The sequence below is a fragment of the Phoxinus phoxinus genome (assembly GCF_949152265.1).
Source record: "Phoxinus phoxinus genome assembly, chromosome: 4".
In the NCBI taxonomy this organism is placed as follows: Eukaryota; Metazoa; Chordata; class Actinopteri; order Cypriniformes; family Leuciscidae; genus Phoxinus; species Phoxinus phoxinus.
The window spans coordinates 22029385-22044875 of NC_136879.1; the positions used below are offsets into that span (position 1 = coordinate 22029385).

The following is a 15491-nucleotide window of genomic DNA, read 5'->3' on the forward strand; positions in this document are numbered from 1 at the left end:
TCATACAACGTTATTTTGAGTGATTGCACCATCATGAGCATGTTTTATATAATACACATATGTTTGCATGTTGCAGGTGCCCCCCCTACTGTTCAGATTCCTGGTCTACCTCCAGAATTCATGCAAGCCATTATGCATCAAGTCACTCAGCAAGCCATGGCCATGGCAAACGCTTCCTCTACTGGCCAGCAGGGGCAACAGACCACCCCACCTACAGCAAACGTCGGCTCTGGCTCCACTCCGCCTCCCATGCCCCCTTACCCGCCCCAGGCCAGAGTGGTTTTCACCAGACCCTCTTTTCCTCACAGGATGGCCAGCCCCGCTTTCACCACAAGGGGGGCCACTATCAACCTCAGAGCAGCTGTTCCACCGATGATGGGCCAACAGCCAGGACAGGTGAAGGAAATTCCCATGATATTTCTAGAATTTAGCAGTGTAAATCCCACATAGGGCAGTTCAGGGATTTTGACAAGCTGTTTCAGAACATCATGAATTATAAGGTAATTTTCCATTGAGTCTTATATAACAACTAATAATAACCAATTACAAATGAACTTACAAATAAACTCTGAGTGGTTAAAAAAATCTATAGATTAAAATTAATATAAAATCTAAGTGGTTAAAAAAATCTATAGATTAAAATTAATACAAAATCTACAAGTATTTATTTATTTATTATTATTAAATGGTTAAAATATATTCTCCTATCCTACCTCAATAGAGAGGCAACTACAAAAAGCGATATTAAGCCATTCACAGATTGTGTGAAAATGAGTTTGAGGCTGAGCTACACATTGCTGCAAAAAAATTAAAGGGGTGGTTGATTGCGATTTCACTTTTTTCATTTTAAATAGTGTGTAATGTTGCTGTTGGTGCATGAACAGTATCTGCAAAGTTCAATGTAAGCAGATATATTGTCTTTTAAAAATCAGGAAGTTTAATGCCTACAAAAACGACTCGAATGGGACTACAACGAGATACTTCCCGGGTTTTATACGTAGCTAACCCATACATTTACATCAACCCTCCCTCCGGAATATGCAAAAAAAGGGGCGTGGCCATATTTCTGCGGCTTCGTGGAAGAGGAAGAATTATAGTGGAGAGCTGTAGCCATGCCGTCTAAAGTGTGTTATTCTCACCCAGCTGTCATGTCTTCGGTGTTCGGGCTTCCTATGGACGCTGTAGTTCGTCAACAATGGCTACAATTTCTGTTTTATTATGTTCCTGAAAATTACAATCGTAGCTCTCTGTGCTGCGCAGTTTACGGAAGACAGCTTCCAGAATCTCCACGAATTCAATGCCGGATTAAACAAGAAACTGTTTCTAAAACATGAAGCAGTTCCAACTTTAAACGCAGAGGCAGCCGTTGTTGGGCCACAACCTGTAAGTAAGACTTAATAATTTTAAATGTTTGCATGTATAATTTCAGACGTAATGTTTTAGTTTTATCAGGTACGTAAACAAATGCCAGCGCTCGCGTTATAGCCACTTAATTATGCTATTTCGTGTGTCTATGACAAACGCGTACAAACATTTTGAACCTGCAATTTGTAATTATGTACTAATTTTGTAAATGTATTTTCCATGTATACTTTATGAAGTAATTTTTCGATTTGATCAAGAACGTAAACCAATGCCAAAGCTGTTTGTTTATAGTAGCCAGTTAGTTCGATGCTATTTTGTGTGTAAGACAAACGTGTAAAGTAAAAAAAATATATATGTAATCGCAACAGCAAACTTCAGCTGCGGTATTACTCAGTCATTTATTTAGTTATATTAAATGTTTAATCAGGAGAAACCCGTATCTCAAAAGCTAGCAAGTGTCAGCAGTGGCATTTTCAAGTAACAGCGTATCGAAATTATTATATAATAATAGTAGAATAGAATAATAATAATAAAAAAAAATTTACCATTCAGAAACGTTTTGTAAGAGCCGTGTTTGGGGAGGTTCTGCTTGACTCTCTTCATTGCCGCTTTCTGGGTCTGACTCTGGCTCAAACTGACGGCAGTATTGAAACCATTATTTACATTTGACCGGAGCACATGCAACTTTCGCCGGTAAAGGTGATGGGCGTGAAGTTTCCGGACAACGTGCACTGCGCAGTTTAGCCAATCACAACACACCGGCCCAACTAACCAATCTGAGCCCATGCCTGTTTCTGAGGGAGTGGTTTCATAGAATCAGGAAGTCAACCGGTCGTTCAAATGACAGAGGAGAAAGCGGCTTACAATAAAGGTCAAATTTATGAAAAATAAGGCTTAAAAAAAAAAAAAAAAACACGAAGACATGTTATATTGCACTCCATAAACACAATCATGCAAAGAAAAAAAGCAGTAAACCACCCCTTTAAATTTCAACTAATCGTTCTTTTGAACTTAACATTTATAAAAGAATCCTGAGCAAATGTATCATGGTTTCACCTTCAGCATACATAATGAGAAGAAATGTTTCTTGAGCATTAACTCTGATTTCTGAAGGATCATGTGACTGGAGTAATGATGCTGAAAATTCAGCTTTGACATCACAAGAATAAATTACATTTTAAAATCTATTAAATACAAAACAATTTACAATGTTTAAAATTTACAAAAATCTCCTCTAAAATCTTCTGGTATAGATTTCTCCTATAGCAAACTGTGGTAGTAATTTCTTTCATATTTCAAATAAGTGTCAATTACAGTATAGTACATTTATAGTAAACATAACATTTATATATTATTTTAAACATGGTGTTTATGAGTTCCATAACTTGTAAATACGTTTTGCGTAAGACACTTCCTCAAGTTTTAATTTTGTGCTTCATTTTCTCACCATTTCCATACAATGCCCTGTACCTGGAGTTGTGGTTGGCTAAATACGGACGTGATTGTGCATTATGATAAATTCTTATAGTAGTTCTGGCTTGTACTTGTTCATTGTGTGTTAGTTGTATAAGGATGTGTGTGTTTCCCCTCAGGCCGGACAGTTCCCTCCCATCGCTCTAAATCAGATGATCGGTGGACTGGTCGGGCAGCTTCTGACAGGCGCTACTGGGGAGATGGGTACATTTGCATAATATTTGCTCTTGCAATAATACGTGCCCTGCTGTTTGTGAAGTCTATAACAGTTCTTTAATAACTGACATGGGATTAAGCTGAGGTCACAGTCCTCTTGATGTGGCTGATTTTCTACGAAGACATCTTATGAAATACAAAAAAAAAAAGGCTTTTGTTTATGGCATTGCATAATATATCTTGCTCTTCTTTGTATCCATAGGCAGCCAAACTACCCCATCCTCCTCACAAACATTCACCTTCTCCACGTCTTCTTCCACAAGCACTCCATCCACCACCACGACCTCCACCAGTGGCTCTGGGCCCACACAGTCCAGTAGTACCAGTAGCAGCACTCCCCAACCTGGATCTGCACCGTCAACCCCTCAGGAAAATCCTTTAGGGGGAAACCTGGAGCAGTTGTTGGGGTCCCTACTGGGAGGAGCTGTTGCCGCAGGCGGCCAGGGCCCTTCTATAACAGTCACCATGCCTGGGGTCCCTACCTTCATCCAGGGTGTCACAGACTTCATGCAGGTGAATAGCCCCTATTAGCTTTATAGACTTTTTTTTCCCATCTTTATAGTTCTTAGTCATTGAAACCCTAACCCATTACAAGAAACGGTTCACCCAAAAAAAAACAAATTCTGTCATCATTTATTAAACCATTTTTTTCTTCAAAGAAAACAAAGTAGGTTAATAAATAAAAATAAATAAAATAACTGCCCATTATTGGAGGAAACACACATTGCGATATTTTGTTTTTATGTGATGCATATTGCGATGGGTAAAAATTTGGTAATATATTTGATAATGTTTAATATTTATTTATCACTATTGGTAATAATTAATCATTCTAGAATGATTGGGGTGATTTGATTTTATTAAAAAGCAGATTTTTTCCCCCTTCCTTTCTCTGAAGACCTGTAACCATCCTTTTGTGTCTAAACGATGTGGGTATTATTCACAAATCAGTATTTTAATAATTATGATTTTATTGTGATCATTAATAAATAAAAAATATTAAGATAATTTGTAAAAATTGTGTAGCACTTTAAAATAAAAATATTTTATTTTGTATTTAATAAAAAAAAACTATTTTAATTTTTCATATTAATTCTTCCTTTTCAAACGTTAAGTTTGTCAGCAACTAAATATACGCACTCCATGTTTCAGAATGAAGTGTGCTCTGTGCAGTAAATGCACCAGGCCAATCTGAGACACTGAAACAGTGTATCATGACCAGCAAGCGTGTAAATGATCACAGTGCAATGCTTTACTCTGCAAAAATTACTACATATATTTATTTGTGATTTGTGATTTGATAGATGAATCGCCTAATTGCCATATCAATTTTATTCCGAATAGTGTGCAGCCCTACCAAAAATTGACAAAGACTGAGGACATGAGGACAGTTAACTTGAGTTATCTTAAGGCTCTTATTTGCTGTTTTCGGTTCTCCACTCCTATTCACTTTAATTGTGTGAAAAAGAGTGTCCAGAATGCTGTTTCTGCCATTTTCTGTTTGGTTTTTGTAATGCATGCTGGTGTGTATAAGACAGTTTTATGCATCTCTGTCATCAGGCTTCCCAAACACTTTTCTCTCAGCCTCCTGCGGGACAGCCTCCCACCACGACACCCACCGCTCCCACAGCCCCACCAAATGCAGCCGCCGCTCCTGGGGCCGCCACAGCCGGTGAAGGTCTAAACCCTGAGCTCTTCACTGGGATAGTGCAGGGCGTCCTGTCCACAATGATGGGCTCTCTGGGTACCCCTCAAAATGAAACCGAGAGCATCGCTCAGTTCATCCAGAGACTCTCCCAGACTAGTAACATCTTCACCCCTGGTACTGGAGATGCTATGGGTAAGCTTCTTGGGGTTGATGCCTTTTCTTTTAGTTTGTTTTCATTTTATGCAGGCTGTTTATGTGTTAGTGTTAATTTTGTTAACGAAATCTATGACGAAAGATGTTCGTTGATGACCCTTTTTTCCATGACTAAGATGAGACGATGACGCAACGACAATTAAACTATCTGTGACCATATCAACATGCAATATCGTTGATGAAAAAAGACGAGACTAAAATGTAGTTAAAAAATAAAAACTTGACAAATCACACTTTGTTTTTGTTGAATAAAAGAGGAGACAACACATTAAAGACTATTTATAAAGCTTTCATGCTCACAGTTGGCAGATTTCAAGAATGTAATTTCACCGTTTTAATTTTGGAGTACAGTTTATTGTTTTACCAGTAGGCCTATATGGTAAATAGCCTATAATAAATCAGGAAACCAGATGAGGTAAAATAAACCATACATATGGGTTGACATTCTCTTGATTTGTGCTTATAGATGAAAAGGGAAATAATTCTAATGAAATATAAAAATACATTTCTATTTATTATAATTGATTAATTTTGATCAAAATAATCAGGATTATCAATTTAAAATGTGATGATAGTGTGGACTAAAACTAGACTAAAATGCTCAGACATTTAGTCGACTAAAACTTGACTAAACAAAAACAGGACAAGGTTGACTATGATAAAAACTTAAAAGTACATTTGACAGGAAAACTAAGTCTAAATAAAAAAAATATCTGACAAAATTAACACTAGTATGTGTTTAGGTTTCTTCGGTGATCTTCTGGCTTTGGTGTGTCAGAACTTCTCTATGGTGGACATGGTGTTGTTGCTCCACGGGCAGCACCAGCCTCTGGGCCGTATCCAGCCCCAACTCGCCCAGTTCTTCATTGAGCATTTTCTGCAAGGCCGTGAGCCCACAGAGGCCAACATCACCGTAAGTTGTATTTTGCCAGTGTCAAGCTGCCCTGGTTCAGTGATTCCCAACTGGTCTTAGTATTCCCCCCCAAACCTGCCCAGTTTGTATGCCTCCTTAATCAAACACACTGGATTTGACTCATCAGACCATAAGTAGAGACTCCAAAACCTAAAATGGGTTTGTTAAGGGAAACAACCAAAATGTTGAGTGGCAACAGTCCAAAATATTTACAATGGCTAACACACAAAAAATAACCCCCCAAAAAACATAACGACTCCTTTGGCGTTTCCTAATCAAACATCCTGAATATTCCATGGTTTTACTTTGACTAAAATTAAATGCAAACCCGGAAGCCACTGTAGTTTGCTTTGGAAACGGTTTGTCATTTTACCTTGTCTGTTTTTACAAGTTACTATGATGGAAAATACGACTTCAACACAAACACAGTCATGGAACGCGACTTCTATTGTTAACATATGCTGTGCAGACAAGATGCTATCACAGACAGCATTTAGAGATTGTACACAGAACCTTGTTTATCTTTAGGCATGCATGTAATTTGCCTCCATAGAATTGTGCCAGAATTTGAATGCCCATCCATACATTTCCCAGTCAAATTTGCCTTTTGAAATAGTTTAAATATATTGCATGAAGGTGAATTAAAAAATTTTGCTATCATTTTTATAATAACCATAATTCTTGAGAAATGTTTAAAAGTGCAATTACATTAAAGAGAATGCAGAAGTGAAAAATGTATTTGCAGGCTAAAAATTCACACAATTATCCGTATGAAACTATCTCTGGGTGTTTGTGACCCAAACATGTCAAAATTATTTGTAAACTGTCTCTGGAAATCCAGTGTCACACCCTCTCTCTTACGTTATACTCTTAATTGTCTGTAGTTAGTCAATTATATATATTTTTTTACCCTCTCCTGTTTAGTGTTTTTGCTTTCTCTGGTCTGATTCTTAAATTTCCCCCTCTTTCTGTTTTGCTTTCCATCTCTTACTTCATCTTTTTATTTTCTCTTTCTGTTTTTAATAGGCAGCTGCTGACGACTTAATCGCTGAACTTGAGGAATACATCACAGAAAGTTTTGTAAGAAACTCTGGATCTATTCTTGACACTTTAAAAACAAGCTATGAAAAGCATCTATGACGGTCAATTACAGTTAAAATAAATTGCATAGATCCATCAGTTTGTAACGAGCACAAATGTCTGTTTACCTATAAAAATCTACCGATACACTACCATTCAAAAGTTTGAGGTCAGTAACTGACTCAAGTATTTTTTTGTTTTTTTTGGAAGAAATTAATTATTTAATTCAGAAAGGAATTGAACATTCTATTCATCAAAGAATTCTGAAAATAAGATGTGTCATGGTTTCCACAAAAAATAAGCTGCACATTGATGATAATACATGTTTTCTTAGAACCAAATCAGCATATTAAAATGAATTCTGAAGAATCATGTGACTGAAGACTAGTAGTGTCGGTATTACGTCGGTACCACATAACTCAGATAACACATTTTTACGGAGGAATTAATACAAGATGAATTTTAAACGGCCTAGACTTCCATTGTGAGTGAATTACTGCAAACAGTGTGCTTTTTGCAAACTTAGATGAAGTGTGTCTGTACAAATTGAAAGCATATACAAATGTTGCTTATCTTAAAGGAAATGAAAACAAGTTTTGCATATTTAAGGTGTTTACTTCTTGTCCATCCCATCTAGTCAACCGTCACAGTCCGTGATGGGGTGGATATTACCCAGACGAACCGGGCTTTTCTCAGACAGCAACTTTCAGGAATCGCCACCCACATTCTGCATTGCACCGGTATGTCTAAACGAGAGGCATCGTGAGATGAGATCAGTCTCTATTTAGATTCATAAATGCATGCATACATTTTGAATACTGTGAATGTTTTTTCTCAGATCAAACGTTTGGACCCCGGCTCCTGCAGCTGTGTAACCGTGCTCTCTTTGAGTGTCTGGCCCTCAACCTCTACTGTCTGAATGGAGAACAAAGTGCTCTTACCTCAGTCATCAACCACCGCATTGTTAGTACCCAAACAAATAATATCTTGATTCCTACACCCCCTTCGTCTTGTTTAATCTTTTATTGTTCATCCTACGACCTTTACGCTGTATAATGAAAATTGTGGAGGAGACATTTCCATGTTGGCGGGGGCTTACATTTATGCAGGAAACTTGATTTATTGACATTTGCGTTTATGCAGGAAACTGTTTTGATAAAGGCGTTAGGGGTTAGGCGCATGAGATGGGGTTTTACAGTCATGGAAGACCTGAAAATATTACTTATTAAAATAGCTATTCAAATTAATTGCTTTAAATGGTTATTAAAATGTAATGAACTTCTAATAAATAATGTAAATATTAAAAAATAAAAGGATTTTGCAGGCCTGGAAAGGGAATTTACTAAACAATTTATTTAATTGGTTCGGAATTGCTCTTTGTGACTGCAATTGCAGTCAGCAGATTCAGTGGTCAAACTGTGTTTTGGTTGCAGCTATACCTGAATCTATGTAAATTGTTAGTTATGGAAGTGCAGGTACTTTAAATGAATCCCTAACGCGAGTTTGCATGTCTCCTCTCTCAGAGGACGATGTCAGCTGAAGTAAACCCTAGCCTGGTGAACTGGTTAACCAGTATGATGACAATGAGGCTGCAAGTGATATTGGAGCACATTCCCATCACAGAGGAACAGATCACCCATTACGTCATCCACACACAGGTTTGATTCCACACGTTCCCATGGCATATTTCCAGACCAAATGCTGCCAGTTGTGATGGTTGGTTAATGTAGTACTTGATGTTTGCACAAAGGAGTTTAAGTTGAGGTGATTTAAAAAAAATAAAACTATTTATTGAACTATATGATTGAAAAATGTTATTCAAAGTAATTATAAAACATATTTCATGCAGGTTTCTGTGTGTCCTGCATATTCTATAAAGCATTGTTTTAGGCTTCTGGAGTAGGTAATGCAACCTTTGATGGTGTGATTGGTGGTGGTTGAGGATACACCGCCCTTACATATGTAAAGCACTATATAAATGTAACAAATTGTTGATATTATTTTTTCATAAAATACTTCTGTAATTAATGTTGACATAGTAAAGGCTATGATAGTAATAGCAGTCTACAGTAATAGCATTATGCATTTCTATGACAACACTATCAACTGCTAAATGAATTTGGAGCAATCAGGTGGTACAGAGTTCACAGGGTGCTAGTTTTAGTTTACAAGTTGTAATTATGAGTTCTAAGAGGACATGACTGCATTTTAAAAACTTGCAATTGTGGTAATTCAGACATGATGTGACCGTACCTGTTACACTATGGAATATACGTGGGTTTCAAAAAGTATTTCACGTTGACTTTGAGAATTCATATGTACTTATCTCTGTACATATCTCTCTTACAGAATGAAGAATCGGTCGAGAGGCCCACACAGGATCCTGAGCCTCAGAACGTAGAGGTATATAAATAAAGAAAGATGGTTTGAAGCTGATGAACAGATTTAGGTTGAAATGCAACTCATTGGATGTTGAAGACTTAACATGTACGTACTTGGCCCTGGGTGTGGTCTTACCTGTGTCCTCTCCCATACATGGTTCAGATGGGGGACAGTCTCTCTCCAACACCTGCTACGACAGCGGAAGAAGCTCTGGCCTCCTCCCAGGAAGCTGGAGCAGTGGGAGTTCCTGCCAGGGAAAGTGAGGGAGCTGTTGGAGGAGAGGACGCAGGAAGAGATGCTGAAGCCTGGGCAGCTGCGTTGCCTCCTGTGAGAGATTTCCACACATCTAGTGTCTTAAATTGAAATCAATCACATTTCAACAACAGAATACTTCTCCTTTGTTATCGTTTACCTATTTAAAGTTATCCATTTTATTGTGGGTATTAAATGAGCACCTTTGATCGTGAGCTCATCCCTTCAAGGCATCTGACCGCATCTTTGTGTACCAGTCTTGTTGTTAGCATCTAGCCATTCAGATCACGGAACCTGTGAGATTGAATCTTCTTGTGAGTGTGGTCTTGATGAACTGTATTGTTTGCAGGAGTGGGTTCCCATTATCAGACAAGATCAGATCAGTCAGAGGAAAATTAAGGCCCAGCCTCCTCTCTCTGATGCATATCTATATGGAATGCCAGCCAAGCGCAGGAAGGTAAACATTCAGTTTCATGCAGTTACATGTTAACAATGAGATTCATTTAGTCCGGTTTGACATGATACCATAATATTTCACCCTTGCCCTTTCTGAAGTATCACAATAAACACATTTTTTCTTATTGTGTCTCTCCTAGATGGTAAAGAGTGACGGGCCCAAACTGTCACTCTCTGAGGCAGTGAGTCAAGCTGCCAAATCAGCCGGCGTAACGCCCATCACAGCTCCCGATGCTCTACAGGTGGATTTAGATAAACCAGAGCTTCAGGAAGCTTACAGTGAACAGGTACCTTGTGTAGAAAGAGATTTTCCAATTGTAGCAAATTAGCTCAAAAGGGAAATATGAATAATGAATTATAACTTGTTACAATTCATTATAAATATTTGGATCTGTTCATCATTAACTTGATGTAGCTAAATTAATATTACAATAAATGAATCAGTTCGTCCAGCAAACATTCAGTATTGATTATTCTAAGAAAGGTTATTTTTCATGGCCACAGAAAAATAATTATTTCTTAGCATGTACAGTACAGCACTTGTGACAAGATCAGGAATCGTTCAAGTGACATTAATCTGCAGGCAGAATCATAATCCGGGAACTCTTATTGTGCACCAAAATCTAGTTCAGTTCAAAGCTTTCATACTGTATATTTGTAATGCTTGTTTGCATTAAATTAGGAATGCACAGTTGGACAACATCTATAACTGAAATACTGGTTCCCTTTGAATTTTATTTTATTTTATTTTTTATTAAATACCATTGATTATCGAAGCTTACATTTGCCATTACTCCAGTCTTCAACGTCACATGATCCGCCAGAAATCACCCTGAAATACTGAATTAGTGCTCATATAAGTATCAGTGTTGAGCTGCTTGATCGATAGGTGATCTGACCAATCATACTTCGCCATCCGCCATTTTGTCCGACAAAGCAGTCAGGAGAGTTCGTAGATTAACGTTGGAGGATTTGAACTTGAAAAATGGAGTGTACTGACGCCTTTCTACGGTTTAAACAACACTCCTTACTGTAAAGGAGGACCTACATTCATGTTTATTTGATGCTATAAATGAACTAGAAGGAAGAGATGATCGGTTCACAAGCAGCTTTAACTGAGGCTCTACAGCGATGTCAGACACATTAAAGAGCCACAAAACGGTATTTATTGTTTAAATTTCTTTTAAGAAATTTGACCAAATTTTGACCAAATTTGAAAGGTGAGACTTTGTTTAATATCAAAAGTAACCTGGTCTGTCCAGTCTGTCAGCGCGTCAATGTCCTCTCTGCTCCACGATGTATTTTTCACTGCGTGAGAACATGGTGTGGTGTGAGAGCGGTGTAGCTTGTCGGACATAGCAACAGTAACTAAAGGGCGTGGGTCTTTGCGAACGGTCAATTTTTTTTGTGGAAACCATGACATTTTTCTGGATTCTTTGATGAATAGAAAGTTCAAAAGAACAGCATTATTTGAAATGGAAATCTTTTGAATCATAAATGTCTTTACTTTCACGGTTGATTGATTTAATGTTTCTTTGATGAATAAAAGGTTGATGTTGTTTTAAATGTACTGACCCTAAATACGACTATATATGACAAAACCCACTGATATAATCTCTTCTTTTTATCAGCTGAAAGACGACATCAAGAAACGAGTAAAGGAGGACCCAGATTACAATTCCAGACGGTTTCCTAATACGCATCAAGTCTTTTATCCGGACTCTTAACTTTTGTACCTTCCAGCTTACATGTGTTCACCTCAGCCCAGTTCCTTACGTGGGGCGTATGTTTTATTTGCACAGTTATGTGTTGTCAGATGACTTCACTCCCGTTTCTATCTATACCTTTTTATTGTATGTGTTGGTCATGCGTGGCTGGTGGTGTTGCGTGCAGTCCACGCACACTGAACATCTGCTAAGTGTCTTTGTCAACACGGGCACATGTGTGTAAAGAGCTTGCCAGCGTGATATATCAGAACTGTTGTTTTTATGATTCGGTCCGATAAATAACAGTATTGTAACTGAATCCAGAGGAAATACATGATAACAGAAGGACAGAACCGAACATGTAGAAAGCTACATTCTTGTAATGATGCTGTTGTTTAAAGCTTTGTTGATCATATAGCATTATGCCTTGCCTTTCAGTTCTCCCATGACTCTGCTATGGCTTTATCTATGGTACACTGCAAAAAACAATAAGAACTATGTAATTGGGAACCATGAATGTAAAATGCTTGAGATTAAACAATTTTGCACCAGTTTAGTGCATATAATGCTTTATATGGTCTTTTGTGAGTAAAATCACATGCATTTTTAACTAGGTTTATTATATGATAGAAATTTAAAGTCATTCAAAGTTTAACTTTTATCATCATAGAATTAAAATATACTGAAACAAAACTATACTTTAGAATGTTTGGATATTCTTCAAAACACAAATTTAGTTCCCTTTCGAAAACGGTTCATTCATATTGCGTCGCTAGACGCTATGGGAAAACTCCTTTTCTCAAAAATATTAAAGCCTTTATTTTAAAACACAGTGCTGATTGGCCTGGCTGCGGGAACTGCACGAACCTGTGGCGTAACTGCATGAACCAATCAGGGCGTGTCCCGCCACCAGCGAGCTGAGCCCGTCAAAATGGGTGGAGCTACTGGCTATATAAGCGGCCCATTTCGCCATAGATATCAGGTTAATTCTCCTTCAGCGACCACTCACCTCTTCGCTGATCTTCTGTAGCTTGAAAGCCTTTTTGCCGTAGAACGAGCCCAGCAGCGGAACGCAGTGAATCTGCAGCAGCAGTTCAGCGGAGGGTGGCCTTCTGCTCAGAACTTCTGACTCGACGTCGTCATCTGCTGATTCGCCGTTCAATGCCATCCGGCCTTCAATGCCCCTTAGGCGTCAGAGGTCACTCCACGAGGAGCATGGCCTCCTTATGGTCATGGTCCAGTGGTGTACCAATTGATGACATTTGGGGGGCAGCCGCCTGGTCCTCGTCGTCCACATTTGTGAGTTTTTACAACTTGGAAGTGCTGGCTCTGCAGACACGAGTCCTTTCTGTCTAAGTGAGTGTTGGCCTCTAAAGAGCCCAAACCAGTAGGTACTCCTCCTGTGGGCTCTGACCTCTGTCCAGGCCCTGTTGGACTTCCGACTTACGCTGGGTTCACACCGGGTGCGGAATGGAAAATCACGAGCGGTCCGGCGCGTGCCTGTTCACACCAGACATGTATTCTTCACGGAGGTCGACAAGCGCTTCTGCTCAGTTGTTGTTTATTCAGAGCTATTTTTTACATCATGGGTAAGTAAATAACCTCATAAAATGAATACACCATGTTTCTGTAACCAAGAAGTTTGTACACTTCTTTTATTAATCATTTGTCCTGTTTGCTGTTGTCCTTGTAGTACGTGTGCTGGGGGTCATATAACTCCCTGTACTTCTCCACTTCAACGATTAATTTGACATCATCCATTTTCACTTATCAACTCCTGCCTGCCTCTCGCTCTCTCTCGCTGTTTCCCTGTTTGTTTGTGTGTTCTCGCGGTATTTTAATTTGAAAATTGACGCGGATCACTCGCGGCTCGCGCAAAAAATAGACCAGACGCCGAAACTGCCGCTTCACAGCGCGGGCCGGCGACACCATAGGTTAACATGGGCGCTGAAAGGGAGCGGCTTCCGATCCGCGCCGCTTCAGCGTCGCTTCTGCGTCCGGTGTGAACCCAGCATTAAAGTTCTACTCTAAAACTCAGACGGGAGTTCAGAGCGAGGTCGTCAGCTTAAAATAGCACGGCGTGATTGAATTGGGTTCCCATAGCGTCTGGCGACGCAATTCGAGTGAACCGTTTTCGAAAAGGAACATACTCGGTTACTCACGGAACCTCGGTTCCTGAAAACAACGGGAACAAGTATTGTGTAGACGGCCGTGCTATTAAGCTTCACGTCCAGGTATTGTCGCTTCAGTCGAATTAACCTGATGTCTATGGCAAAAGTGGCCGCTTATATAGCCAGTAGCTCCGCCTATTTTTGTGGGCTCGGCCCTGCCAATCAGCACGTTTATAGCGCTGCACTGTGTTTTAAAATAAAGTCTTCAATATTTTCGAGAATAGGGCTTTTCCCATAGTGTCTAGCGACGCAATACTCTTTCCAGTTATTCTCATGAGTTTACATGAGTAACCGAGAACATTATTTTTAATGAAACCTCAGAGGTTTTCTCCCTCCATTAAAGTCCAGGTAGTCAAAAACTTAAGATCCAAAAAGGTTATAAATGCATAGTGAAACGAATCCATATGAATCAAGCTATTTAATCCTAGTCTTCTGAACAAGAAGACTACATAATGATAGACACATACATAGGACACAGCAGATTTGGTTAACACGGGGAACCTCAAACACTGATGCATGAACTTCTGTGTTTATGTGATGTGTTGATCATTGTTTAAATGGGAATGGACTCTCAATTCATATATTAAATTGAATATGAATGGTTTCTAATATAAAATCATGAGTAATGGTGTAAGACGCGCGCTATATTGGTCCAATGGGGGTTTCCAATAACACGAGGAAGGTTTCTTGCACGTTCCGTCTTTCCAGCATCTCAAAGTAATTTGGGTTAAATGCAATACATTTCTCATATGTATTTACTCGTTATTTCATCTGACTCCATAAATGAAAGGTTTTGATAATATCTATGCATCACTAAAAGTGAGCGAATGTTTGATTATTACTTTTAAACTATTAAATGAACAAGGTCAAAATCAGTTTGAATAATCAAATGTAACAATTTATTAAATCAGGTATCAGGTCAATTGTATAATCAATTCAAAGATAATCAATACAAAACATGAATAAAGAGAAGAGATGCGAACCCAACCTGTTTCAAATACATGAGGCTGGAAGTCTCGGTCACTCCCAGCCATCACGGGCCAGTCTAGATACAGAAAGCGCCCCGATTCCTCTGCCGCATTCCATTAAATAGCCAAAACCTCTTTCACATGTTAACAATGGGAATTTACATTTAGAGTTGACACCTTTTTGGGGGTAGGAGAACATTTGCCTAGAGACAACCTTACTTTGTGTGCCAGTTTCTCTAAACTTCTCAAAACCTGATTCCTTTTGGTTTAACTAAGTTGGAAATGAGATATTTGTACCACTCACTCTGAGACATTTAAAATGATATTAAACATAATAATCATTCACATTAAACCACATATATATTCTTGTGTGAGTCTTTAGGCGTGAGAGGGAGTAAGACTGTATGGGGGAGGTCAGATGTTAATTTCCAGCAAGGTTCTTTGTTTTAATAGACCAGTCTATCTCTCCAACCAGTTTATCCAGTCTTACAATGGTAACGAGCTGTATTGCTAGCAAGGTATATTTACACATACAATACCTGAAAAAAACAATCATTACCTTGAAATTGACCATACATGTTTTTTGAATGAGTAGACATAACAACATGCCAATTATACTTGTCATCTGGTCACTCCCACTGCTGATGC

At 38.7% G+C, this 15491-nt stretch overlaps 1 protein-coding gene across 2 annotated transcripts in view; it reads left to right on the forward strand.

Annotated features, from left to right (window-relative positions):
- Positions 1-12257, forward strand: part of bag6 (BCL2 associated athanogene 6) — a 28057-nt gene extending 15800 nt beyond the window's left edge. Inside the window, exons 12-25 of one of the 2 annotated variants that reach the window (XM_079611465.1) lie at positions 77-396; positions 2958-3042; positions 3257-3567; positions 4615-4894; positions 5659-5828; positions 6855-6908; positions 7546-7648; positions 7747-7871; positions 8432-8566; positions 9258-9311; positions 9453-9617; positions 9892-9999; positions 10139-10285; positions 11630-12257. In XM_079611465.1, coding sequence (XP_079467591.1) covers positions 77-396; positions 2958-3042; positions 3257-3567; positions 4615-4894; positions 5659-5828; positions 6855-6908; positions 7546-7648; positions 7747-7871; positions 8432-8566; positions 9258-9311; positions 9453-9617; positions 9892-9999; positions 10139-10285; positions 11630-11725 — 2153 coding nt within the window. In that variant the 3' untranslated portion in view covers positions 11726-12257. The remainder of the gene's footprint in view (positions 1-76; positions 397-2957; positions 3043-3256; positions 3568-4614; positions 4895-5658; positions 5829-6854; positions 6909-7545; positions 7649-7746; positions 7872-8431; positions 8567-9257; positions 9312-9452; positions 9618-9891; positions 10000-10138; positions 10286-11629) is intronic. The other variant, XM_079611466.1, reaches the window with a different exon arrangement.
- The last annotated feature ends 3234 nt before the right edge of the window (positions 12258-15491 follow it).